The sequence below is a fragment of the Diorhabda sublineata genome, chromosome 8 (genome assembly GCF_026230105.1).
Source record: "Diorhabda sublineata isolate icDioSubl1.1 chromosome 8, icDioSubl1.1, whole genome shotgun sequence".
In the NCBI taxonomy this organism is placed as follows: domain Eukaryota; kingdom Metazoa; phylum Arthropoda; class Insecta; order Coleoptera; family Chrysomelidae; genus Diorhabda; species Diorhabda sublineata.
Genome location: NC_079481.1, coordinates 7,347,321 through 7,360,067, shown reverse-complemented (window position 1 = coordinate 7,360,067; position 12,747 = coordinate 7,347,321). Strand labels below are relative to the sequence as shown.

Below are 12,747 nucleotides of genomic sequence, written 5' to 3'. Positions count from 1 at the left end.
TTTTTCTTTGGAGAAAACTATTGTTTCACGCTAATGTTATATAAGTATATCTACAGTCTTATTTTGATGTTCACGTTAATGTACGAGGACTGTTTCACGCAAAAGTGACTTTTCAGAGGTTAGTTTACGAGGGTTGGTACTTAAGTTTTGAGACAGACAAATGAAAAAATATTTATATTGGATATGGTTTTATTGTTTTCCAAAAATATGTGATTTGAACGTATCAACCGCCTCTTCAAGGGTAGAAAAACATTGAACTGCGGGAATAAGAAGAAATCATTAGGTGCCAAACATGGAGGAAACATCAATTCGATGTTTTGACTGTTCAGAGAAGTTTTTGTTTGAACTGATTTGTGAAAGCTCGCAATGTCATGGTGGAGAATGATTCGTCTTCTGCGGTTGGTTTCCCTTATTTTTTAGAACGTTTTTTTTTGAGCGATTATCAAATTATGCGGTATCTTTTTGACAGTCAATCTCAAGACACGTCACATGACGATTTTGCAATATCAGTTTACACGCAGCTTCGTTGTTTTCTGGCACAACAGCCGATTTCGGACGAGTTTTACGAAACATGGTGGTTCGAGATGATGCTTTATCACCAAAAGTCGAACCGAGTTTCAATAATCTGTATACAACTCAAATAGAACACGTTGAGAGTACGATCATCATTAAAAATGTCAAACTTGATGGTGGCAATCTCGGATTTGACATATTCACGTCAGTGTTGCAGTGAAACCTAATACCTGGGCTCCCGAGCACGCTGTATCAGAATCTGTGTTGCATAGTTTAATTTCTCCATAAAATCTGTGGTATTTGGTATTTTTTTATACTCTAGTTGTTGATTTAAGCAACATTTCCTCGATAGAAACTGAATGAGAATGTAGACATGTTCGTTAAATCATAGTTTTCGAGTGAATAAGTTATAAACATTTTTTAATTCAATTCTTACTCTAAAAAAAAAAACAATAACAATTAATCACATCGGGTAATCGATTGGTGATTTCTTCGTAGCAGAAATCGCAAAAAATTTGGTGTTTTCTTGATTCAGATTTCGAGTGGAAGCTATCTTCACGTAATTTTATTAGAAAATTCAAAAAAAAATAATTGGTGGTCGAATATTTTCGAAATTATTGATGCGAGGCTCATTTTTCGATCTTATTTTCCCGGATTGGATTTTTTTGTACTGCCAAAATTATTTTCCTGCACACACTTAAATCTATTTATAATGTAGGTAACAGGTGGATTCCATTTTCATTCTTGAAGAAAAAAATAAATAAAACGATTAGAAACAATGCGCAATGTCGTTAATTCGAGTGTGATTTTTTGTTTAATTTCAAGTAAATTCTAAAAATAAATCATGGAAAATTTAGTACATACTCGCACTACGGTCTACCTCAGTTCCAGTATGGACGCTAGATCGCGTATACGGAATTGGTGGAAAAGACTCAGATTAAAAAATGTGTTGCAACATCTTGGATTGTTGGTATTCTTGATGGTATACACCGTAGCTGGAGGTCTAGTGAGTATTAGCATTGTACATTAAATTTCGTCCACCACTTGTATAATAAAATGCTAAAATAATATTTTATACAAAATGAAAAATTTTCCAAAACCAAAATAGGGCTGAAATCGGGTCGTGGACTTTTCTGCAATACTACAATTGGAATTTTTGTTTCGTCCCGTTTTATTACTCAATATTGATCACACACGGTATCTCTACTGACTTTTTTAGGTAAGAATGTTGCGGTTGAACTTTATCAAACGTTGTCTTAGATAAATTTCCAACCCTCCGTATCCCCGATGCGGAAAGTCTCCCTAAATAAATTAAGTTAGTCGCCTGTATTTACTTCTTTCGTGTTATACTTTTATAGATGATAAAGAAAGCTGGGAAATATATTTGAGTTAGTACACTTTGATGTTTAATTTTGCCAATATAATAATACTTCGAGATCCAACTTTTCTCTTAAGTTCATTCCATGAATGCGGCAATATATATATATATATATATATATATATATATATATATATATATATATATTTCGAGCTTTCGATGTCAAGGGAAATTATAAAATGTAATAATCATAATTGAAAGTGTCTAATTAATTAATAACTATCGGTCTTATCACTTACGTATACACAAATACTTTTTTTCCATTTCCAAGCGTATAAAAATCGTTTTAACATTAAATATAATAAATTATTGAGGTCGAATGTACACGAAAATCCTTAAAAGAAAAATGTTTGCTGTTGCTAATAGAAAAGAAATGGAGACAAAGTATTTTCCCGTAAATTTCAATCTCTGTTTGCTTTTTGTACTTTCAAACTTTAATGGGATAATAAATTTAGGTAATACACTTAAATAATTTATAAATCAAATTGATATTTACCGTCTTCCTCGTATAGCATGCTTAAAAACTTGTAAATAGATGAAACTTACCGACTGATAACTTCAATAGTTCTTCTTCTTTTTTATATACGTGTTGAATATCGTTCATTGTTCAAATTTTGACAGATAACCTCAGAAACATGGCGGAAGGTAACAAAACAATTACTACCTTCTGTCAAACTGTTTTCACATATCATTGATAATAGTGTAGTTGAATTTTTCACCACATTTTAGCTTTTTATGATTTATTTTTCCAATTTATGAATAAAATTATAACGACTTAACTCAAATAACAACTCAAAAATTATATTAACAACATTTATTTTCACTAAAACTGTGAAAATATTTTATTTCGGTATTTAATCTCGTCTTTTACAAAAAAAAATAATTCAATTGGGTCTCATTACATCGAAATGTAAATATTTTTTTTACATCTAAGTGTGCTTAGGATGTATATCTAATAACGTGGGTTTATTGAAGGTTTTATAAACTGTTTAGTTTGCCGGTATTTATTTTTATTTATTTATAAAAGGATTTCCATTCAATAACTATCGAAACGCTATCCAGTAATGTCTAATGAAAAACATAAAATAACTGATTTCAAAGTAATAAAGAATTCTAAAATATATCACCGTATATTGAATCCTAAAACAGTCAGTAGTCCCTTCTTGAGTTCTTAATTCTTTTACATCTGATCACTTTCCATGTTTCTATAGTAGTACGTCCTTAAGTTCTTAATTCTTTTACATCTGATCACTTTCCATGTTTATATAGTAGTACCTCCTTAAGTTCTTAATTCTTTTACATCTGATCACTCCCCATGTTTCTGTAGTAGTACCTCCTCTAGTTCTTAATTCTTTTACATCTGATCCCTCCCCATGTTTCTATAGTAGTACCTCCTCAAATTCTTAATTCTTTTACATCTGATCACTTTCCATGTTTCTATAGTAGTACCTCCTCAAATTCTTAATTCTTTTACATCTGATCACTTTCCATGTTTCTATAGTAGTACGTCCTTAAGTTCTTAATTCTTTTACATCTGATCACTTTCCATGTTTCTATAGTAGTACCTCCTCAAATTCTTAATTCTTTTACATCTGATCACTTTCCATGTTTCTATAGTAGTACGTCCTTAAGTTCTTAATTCTTTTACATCTGATCACTTTCCATGTTTCTATAGTAGTACCTCCTCAAATTCTTAATTCTTTTACATCTGATCACTTTCCATGTTTCTATAGTAGTACGTCCTTAAGTTCTTAATTCTTTTACATCTGATCCCTCCCCATGTTTCTATAGTAGTACCTCCTCAAATTCTTAATTCTTTTACATCTGATCACTTTCCATGTTTCTATAGTAGTACCTCCTCAAATTCTTAATTCTTTTACATCTGATCACTTTCCATGTTTCTATAGTAGTACGTCCTTAAGTTCTTAATTCTTTTACATCTGATCACTTTCCATGTTTCTATAGTAGTACCTCCTCAAATTCTTAATTCTTTTACATCTGATCACTTTCCATGTTTCTATAGTAGTACGTCCTTAAGTTCTTAATTCTTTTACATCTGATCACTTTCCATGTTTCTATAGTAGTACCTCCTCAAATTCTTAATTCTTTTACATCTGATCACTTTCCATGTTTCTATAGTAGTACGTCCTTAAGTTCTTAATTCTTTTACATCTGATCACTTTCCATGTTTCTATAGTAGTACCTCCTCAAATTCTTAATTCTTTTACATCTGATCACTTTCCATGTTTCTATAGTAGTACGTCCTTAAGTTCTTAATTCTTTTACATCTGATCACTTTCCATGTTTTTATAGTAGTACCTCCTCAAATTCTTAATTCTTTTACATCTGATCACTTTCCATGTTTCTATAGTAGTACGTCCTTAAGTTCTTAATTCTTTTACATCTGATCACTTTCCATGTTTTTATAGTAGTACCTCCTCAAATTCTTAATTCTTTTACATCTGATCACTTTCCATGTTTCTATAGTAGTACGTCCTTAAGTTCTTAATTCTTTTACATCTGATCACTTTCCATGTTTCTATAGTAGTACCTCCTCAAATTCTTAATTCTTTTACATCTGATCACTTTCCATGTTTCTATAGTAGTACGTCCTTAAGTTCTTAATTCTTTTACATCTGATCACTTTCCATGTTTTTATAGTAGTACCTCCTCAAATTCTTAATTCTTTTACATCTGATCACTTTCCATGTTTCTATAGTAGTACCTCCTCAAATTCTTAATTCTTTTACATCTGATCACTTTCCATGTTTTTATAGTAGTACCTCCTCAAATTCTTAATTCTTTTACATCTGATCACTTTCCGTGTTTCTATAGTAGTACGTCCTTAAGTTCTTAATTCTTTTACATCTGATCACTTTCCATGTTTCTATAGTAGTACCTCCTCAAATTCTTAATTCTTTTACATCTGATCACTTTCCATGTTTCTATAGTAGTACCTCCTCAAATTCTTAATTGTTTTACATCTGATCACTTTCCATGTTTCTATAGTAGTACCTCCTTAAGTTCTTAATTCTTTTACATCTGATCACTTTCCATGTTTCTATAGTAGTACCTCCTCAAATTCTTAATTCTTTTACATCTGATCACTTTCCATGTTTCTATAGTAGTACCTCCTCAAATTCTTAATTCTTTTACATCTGATCACTTTCCATGTTTTTATAGTAGTACCTCCTCAAATTCTTAATTCTTTTACATCTGATCACTTTCCATGTTTCTATAGTAGTACGTCCTTAAGTTCTTAATTCTTTTACATCTGATCACTTTCCATGTTTCTATAGTAGTACGTCCTTAAGTTCTTAATTCTTTTACATCTGATCCCTCCCCATGTTTCTATAGTAGTACCTCCTCAAATTCTTAATTCTTTTACATCTGATCACTTTCCATGTTTCTATAGTAGTACCTCCTCAAATTCTTAATTCTTTTACATCTGATCACTTTCCATGTTTCTATAGTAGTACCTCCTTAAGTTCTTAATTCTTTTACATCTGATCATCAGCAACAATTGAAAATGGTCTCATTTTAAATTATATCTGCCTTTTTGAATCTATGAGTAGTACCTCCTTTAGTTCTTACTTTTTTATATATTCTATCCATCCACATGTTCTTTATTTTTTATAAGGTTTATAGTAAGAATCAAGAAATGAACAGAAGAAGAAATAGAAAATTGTTTCTTCTAATCTCTAATTTTTCTTCTAATTTCAAAATACATTATCGTATCCTCCATTTTGTATCATATAACTGTCAGCAGTACCTCCTCGAGTTCTTGATTCTTTGATATTTGATCCATCCCTGTGTTTCTTCTCTATATGATATTCTAATTTTAAAATATGTACTATCCGCCATTTTGAAATCCAAAACTGTAGTAATAACTTGTAGAATTCATAATTCATTTATATTTGATGCAAGTACTTCCTTAAGTTCTTAATTCTTTGATAATTGTGCCATCCTTAGTCTTATATGGTTTTCTAATTTCAAAATATATCATCGTTTCCGCCATTTTGAATTAGGAGTACTGCCTTAAGCTCTTAATATTGATCCTCATGCTTTTTTCTTCGTTACCCACCATTATAGGTTATGTTATTTTTATTATTATTTCTTTTTTGTTTTAGATTTTCAGACATTTCGAGTACCCAGCAGAAATATCTAGAGTGAGGTATTTCCAATCAGCTGTGCACGAGAAGAGGCAATATTTATTAGATTTGATAATAAATAATAACACGTACATAGCAGATTTAGTGTCTAGTGAATTAGTTGAATACGAGAGAATTTTAGAAAACTCATTCGAGGCTGGAATAACGAAATTTTCAAATGAAGAAACTGAAAGATGGTCTACATTAAAAGCTGTTTTCTTTTCTTCCACAGTACTCACAACAATAGGTACGAAATTTAATTGATATATTGCCTTTTTAATATTTTATAATATTCAATGGTAATTTTTGATAATCCGCCATCTATGAATCAGAACACAATTTACATTTTCACTACCATATTAGTTGTGTTACGCCACCTAGGAGGTGGAATTAATATATAAAAAATTACAGTTTACTACTGCCGTTCGTTTATGTATTAATTATGAAGTGTATCACGTCATGGTTGTTAGAATAAGGAAGAAATTATCTAATATTAAAAAGTATACGTGTTATTTCGAACTATATATGGTGTACTTACACTGAAAAACAAACTTATTTTTCGAAAGTAAGATATTTACCGAAGTGATATTATATATAAAGGGGTTCTAATGGTTTTGTCCTGGTGTAATAATTGATCTGTTAAAATTTTATGATTAATTTCTGTTTGCGCATGCTCATAATTAGTTTGGTTTAATTAAATGATGCATATAAATGAACCCCGTTAATGTAAACGTAGAGCTTAAATTGTAATCTTATAAACCACGAGATACATTACCATAAATTTTAATTTGATATATAACCATATTTTATTCGGGCAATCTTATCTGATTTGATAAAGAAAAATATTGAAATTGGTATACAGGGTGAAATAATATACAGCACCGAAACCGAAAAATACGTTAAGTGAGGTTAGGAAATTTCATATAGACGTGTTCTAATGACTTTTTTTTATTAAGATCGATTACTAATACAATTTGTATTCATGCGAGTTTTCCTTAACAATTTTTTGTACAACCTCAGTAGAATGATAAACTACTAGTTGATCATGTTAAGTAATGAAATATGTTATCTGGGCACAATTCCAAATTGAAAATGTGTATTAAGCATGTCAGTACATCGATATTTCATAAAAATAAATGACGTGTCTGCGTTCAAAGTACAACGAAAGCAATTTAAAATCGATTTAATGGAAAATGTTGGCAAATACAAACGTTTGATATCTGCGAATTGTGATTTTAATTATAGTAACGGTTTTTATTCGTGTAACCTACTTCCGAAACGAATTGGGTCAATATTGAATATCAAAACAAAGCTAATCACTTGCATCTGTGATTAAAGTTTCGAATATCTAGCAAATAAATGGAATTTCAATATTGTCGTAGCAATAGTTCGTTGATATACGAATTTGATTATTATAAAGTGTCTCAAATTATGCGTCATTTGGCATTTGTTATGTCATGTAGTGACATCTATTGATAAACATTGATAGAATGTATAAAAAAAATAAAACAGGTACCTACAACATAAATAAATACAGCGGATAGCGACATCTATTGATGAACATTGAGAGATTGATTAAAAAATAAAATAGGTACCTACAAAATAAATATGTACAAACAATAGCAGAGTGACATCTATAGATGAAAATTAATAATCCATATAAGTAAAGCAGATACCTACAAAACAAATTCTTCTCTTTTTGATGAAACTGACAATTCGAATGGGTACGTTCCATTTAACACCCGAAATACCCTTAATGTAGTAATATGCTTAAAATATGTGTGGTTTTGTGCAGTTTTCGCATGTATTGGGTAAAACTTAATTTAATATAATTTCGTGTGGATATATGGTTGCATTTTTGACAAAAGTAGATTCAATTTGGACAACGAAATGGTAGACTATAATGACGTCATCTATAGCGTCAAGATGACCTAATTGGTTAAATACAAAGATTGCCATTTATGATACTGTTACCACCATTTCGATTTGAATGATTTTAAACTCAATTTTGTCGAATTTCACGTTAAATATTATAAATTATGAAATTTAGAAATTCATATGCATAAGTTTAAACAAAAATTTCGTCATTTTTCATTGCTTGTATGTCACAATGTTGATAATCGTGAAAAAGTGATCATTGGTTTTTTTTATTATAGGTTATGGTCATATAGTTCCCATGACAACGGAAGGCCGCGCTTTCTGTATGGTATTCGCTCTTATCGGCATACCGTTGACATTGACAGTTATCGCCGATTGGGGACGTTTATTCGCCAGTACAGTATCAACAGTTTTCAAACATATCCCACCACTACCGCCTAGATTCAGGTAAGTAAGGTAGGTACCTTGAAAATTTTTAAAATTTCTGCAATGGTAAAACATTTCATGTTCCAAAAGTGGCTAACGTGTCTTTGTATATTTAATATTTATAATTAGGAGTTTAATGGTTGCAAGAAGGACTTCGTCGTACGCATTCAGCGCCATCTGTTTTTTGTTTCTTTATTTGGCGGTAGGTGCGGGACTTTTTGTAATATGGGAAGAAGATTGGACATTTTTCGAAGGATTCTATTTCTGTTTTATAACAATGACCACAATTGGATTCGGAGATCTCGTACCAAGTAAGTTTATTAACTTAAAACATTATAAAACCGATGTCTTTTTATTACCATCGTATTTAGTATGTGAAACCTACAATAGAGGTCTTCATCCGTTTCTTAAAGTAACGTTCATATCATTTAGTATCTGAAAGCAAGGATAGATGTTTAAAGTCGTCTTTTGTTCCTTATAGTTACCTTCATTGTACTATTTAGTATCTAAAAGCAACGATAGATCTCATTAGTCGTCTTTTGTTCCTTTTAGTTACCTTCATTTTATCATCTAATGCCTAAAAGCATCGATAGGTGTCATTAGTTGATTTATACTTTTTTAGTTATCTCTCTATTTTGTTATTAGTATCCGAAAGCAAAGATAGATGTCCTTAGTTGCTGTTTTCATTGTTAGTCATCTTCGTTTTATTATTGTGTCTAATATTCAATAATAGATGTCACTGCCATTCTATTTTTATATTTTGTAGGCACCTATTATGGCCTATTCTATTTAGTTTTATGTTATTTAACAATAGGTGTCACTAAGCGATGTCTTTTTTATATTGTAGTTACCTATTTTGCTCTATCAGTTTTACAATAACTTATAACAGATGTCACTAGTTGCTGTAATTTTCTGTTTTGTAGGTACCTATTTTATTATTCAGTAGGTACCTTCTTTGTCTTTTGAATTAACTTGGCATTCAACAATATGTGTCACTAGTCGCTGTCGTTTTCTAGGTAACTAATTTGACTTAGTATTTAGTTTCAACATTCAACAATAGATGACATTAAACGTTGTTTGTATTTGTTTTGTAGTCACCTATTTTTTATATAAGTTCAGTAATATAAACGTCGTTTAACAATAACGTAGTTTCTCCAATTGAAATATTTTTGGTCGACTCTGTATAATTTTATACGTAATTTCACCAAATAGTGCTTAATCGTAATCAAAAATTGAAATTCCATAATTTAATTGCTCGTAAATCTTTTGAAAAATGTAAAATTAGAATTTGTTTAATTTCAACATTACAGAATTAGGTTCATTTAAGTGATAGTTAATAGTTGATACTATAAAATTTAATCAGTTCTAAAAATCAGTGTTTAAAGTCGCAAAATATTTTTATTGCGAGTTAAAAGACTTTCGAATAAAAATAGATTAAGTAAACATGACTACAAAATTAAATATTTTATGTTGTTTGTGGTTTATATTAAATTTTTCTTAAAAAAATCGCACGTACAATGATTTATAAACCTATTTATAGTTCACTGATAAAAATCAGCGTATCAGTTAGGTTTCGGTTTTCATTACTTCTACGACACTATAGATGGCGCTGCAAATTATTTTCTGGAAAGTACCCTTTCACAGAGTTCTGTATTAACGACACATTTTTACAATAACAAGACAAGATTGCGTGAAATAGACATAAATGTATTTGACCAAATCAAACAATTACATAATTTTTTTTCAAATTATGGAGATATTTGATATTTTTTCATTGAAAACGTTGAAATCTGATGATTATGTATCACATGGAAACACTATATCGTCTTCAATAGTTCCAAAATTAAGAATAATTATCAATTCCAATCGAGAACGTGTATTACTACGCCATCTCTAATTTTAAATGGATACTAAATTCTCAAGTCTTACAGTTTACTATAAAATAGTAAATCATCTTCGTATTATCTTTGGGTAAATGCCACTAGATGGCTATTACTAATAACTTAAATTTTCGGAAAAGATAATTTCAAAAAAAAAACGAATTGTTTTTTGTTGAGAATTGAAATCAAGTTTTAGTCTATTCAATTCTCATTCTTATGGACAATTTCTACTAATTTATTGAGAAAATAAGATGAGTAGTGAAATTTTTCAATTTATCGACAGATTTTTGAAAGTTTTATAATAAAATTCAAAACTAGTTCATTTGAAAAAAATTATAGGAAGGGTTGAGTTTAAATTTTGACCGCTATTTTTTGAAATATGGTACATATTTATAATATTTGTTGATGTTTTTTTTTCTATTATAGAACAACCCAAATATATGTTACTATGTACTTTGTATATTCTTGTGGGGTTAGCGTTAACCTCAACAATTATAGAACTAGTACGGAGACAGTACGCGCATTCTTGGAGACAGTTACAAGCACTAAGAGGACCTTTAGCTGAAAATTTTAGAAAATTAGCCGAAAACGCTCCAGGGTTGGACATGCTCGCCTTCCAACAAGATCTCATGAAAGTCCTCACAGTTGTAAGTACTTGTAGTGCCACCTATATATATATATATATATATATATATATATATATATATATATATATATATATATATATATATATATATATATATATATATATATATATATAAGATTAGTTAGATTTTGTTTCTTACTTCAAGGTTACGATGCCGAAACTTACTGGAGGTAAAAGAGGAAAGAAAATTAAGGATAAAGATTGGGAAAACGCAATAGAAGCAGCGATTCGAGATCTAACGGCGAACGCAACGGAGCACAAACAGCAACCAGTTTTACAGATCGTCATATACGAGAGTTCAGTATAAATAAAAAAAAAATCTCACATAAACTGATTTTCCAATTTTAATATTGATGTTGGGATATTTCCTAATATCGTACGCTGTTGTTACATTGATTTTCTTAGGTTATGTTCTATTTCGCAGGTACATAAAAGGTGATAAAGTCATTTTTTTCTTATTACCTCTCAATACATACTGAATAAGAACTTTATAATCAATTAACCTGTATATATACTAAATTTGTTAACTTGTTAACGTTAACCTGAATACGGTCCTGTTCAATTTCAAGAGCATGAAGTATGAGGGTAAATTGGGGAACTTTAAGAGTAGGTTAAGTTTTACAGTAATTTTAAAATTGTCTCTCTTCTTTTTTATTTACATTTTTAACCTTCATCTTGATAATGCTTAGGCACTTTTGTGAATAATTTTGAGCACACAAATTATTACTATGCCAACTTCATTTCTAAATGCCTAAATTACGATAGTCAACTACACTTTCTACAATTCCAAGGGAGTACTAAAAGCGCAAGTATTGTAGTTTACTATGAAATAATAATTAAATTTTTATTACATCTTTGAGGAACCGCCGATAGATTGCGTCTAATGGCAAACTAGTTGAAAATTAAAAAATACGACTGACAGTTCTTTTATCACCGTAATTGAATTTTATAAAAAAAGTTAGCAGATCATATTTATGATTATTAGTTTTTTTATTTAGAAAGTTCGCTTACGACGCTATCTTTCGTTATTCATAAAAAGTACAGAATCCTGACGTATTACAGTTAACTGTAAATTAATAAGAATGAGCTTCGAGGTATTATCGATAGACGGACTTCCACCCAAACCTAAATTTAGTTGTTTTTTTAAGGAATTTTAATAATTTATACCTCTATTTAAAAATGAAATTATTGTAGCTTTTTTTCAAAGATTTTCTTACCAGTACGAACTGATTAATAAGTTTTTGGATAAACGTATACATATATAAATTCATTTTCTGGACAACTAAATACTTAACTGATTATTTTGATAGATAAACTATGGATAGACTTCTCTACTTTATTTTTTGTAGAATTTCATTTGTTATTTGATACAAAAATAGAACAAATCACTGAGAAATTGTTAATTTTACTGATTTCTTTATGTTAATTAATTGAATATAATAAAAATTATAATAGCAATAATTTTTATTTTTTTTTAATTAGCATTCCTGTATTAAAATACACAAAAGAAACAATTTACAATGGATAACCCTGTATATATGGTAGTATCAGTAAAAAATGATTATTAATCAAAATAAAATCGATGATTTCACAAAATTTCAGTAAGTATCTTAATTTAGTAATAAAATATTTCTTCATATACGGTTCTGTTTAATATGACGACTCTGAAAGGTAAATTATGCAAATTTAAGGTTAAATACAGCACCAATTTAAATACATTTTTTATTTTTACTTCGTTTTTTTGTTACTCAAGTAATAATTTATAATGAATAACACTGTATATATGCTAATATCCGCAATAAATGATTACTATCAATACTAAAATAAGTTAAGTTCAAAAATTTCTACAACATACCTAACTTTATTAACAAAACG

At 29.5% G+C, this 12,747-nt stretch overlaps 2 protein-coding genes across 3 annotated transcripts in view; one reads left to right on the top strand and one right to left on the bottom strand.

Annotated features, from left to right (window-relative positions):
* The window catches only part of LOC130447317 (ubiquitin thioesterase otubain-like), a 55,295-nt gene that overhangs the window by 9,327 nt on the left and 33,221 nt on the right, over positions 1-12,747 (bottom strand). The window lies entirely within an intron of this gene.
* On the top strand, positions 1,232-12,333 carry LOC130447314 (TWiK family of potassium channels protein 9). Its single transcript, XM_056784061.1, has 6 exons — positions 1,232-1,519; positions 6,022-6,289; positions 8,199-8,367; positions 8,476-8,657; positions 10,653-10,873; positions 11,018-12,333. The coding sequence occupies exons 1-6, from the start codon at positions 1,358-1,360 to the stop codon at positions 11,177-11,179; spliced, it is 1,164 nt and encodes a 387-aa protein (XP_056640039.1). The 5' UTR covers positions 1,232-1,357; the 3' UTR covers positions 11,180-12,333.

Bases quoted from the DNA above. Each gene is read 5' to 3' on its own strand.
- LOC130447314 (XM_056784061.1), top strand. From the start codon at position 1,358: ATGGAAAATTTAGTACATACTCGCACTACGGTCTACCTCAGTTCCAGT. The intron at 1,520-6,021 runs GTGAGTATTAGC...TTTTTGTTTTAG, and splicing joins ACACCGTAGCTGGAGGTCTA to ATTTTCAGACATTTCGAGTA. The intron at 8,658-10,652 runs GTAAGTTTATTA...TTTCTATTATAG, and splicing joins ATTCGGAGATCTCGTACCAA to AACAACCCAAATATATGTTA.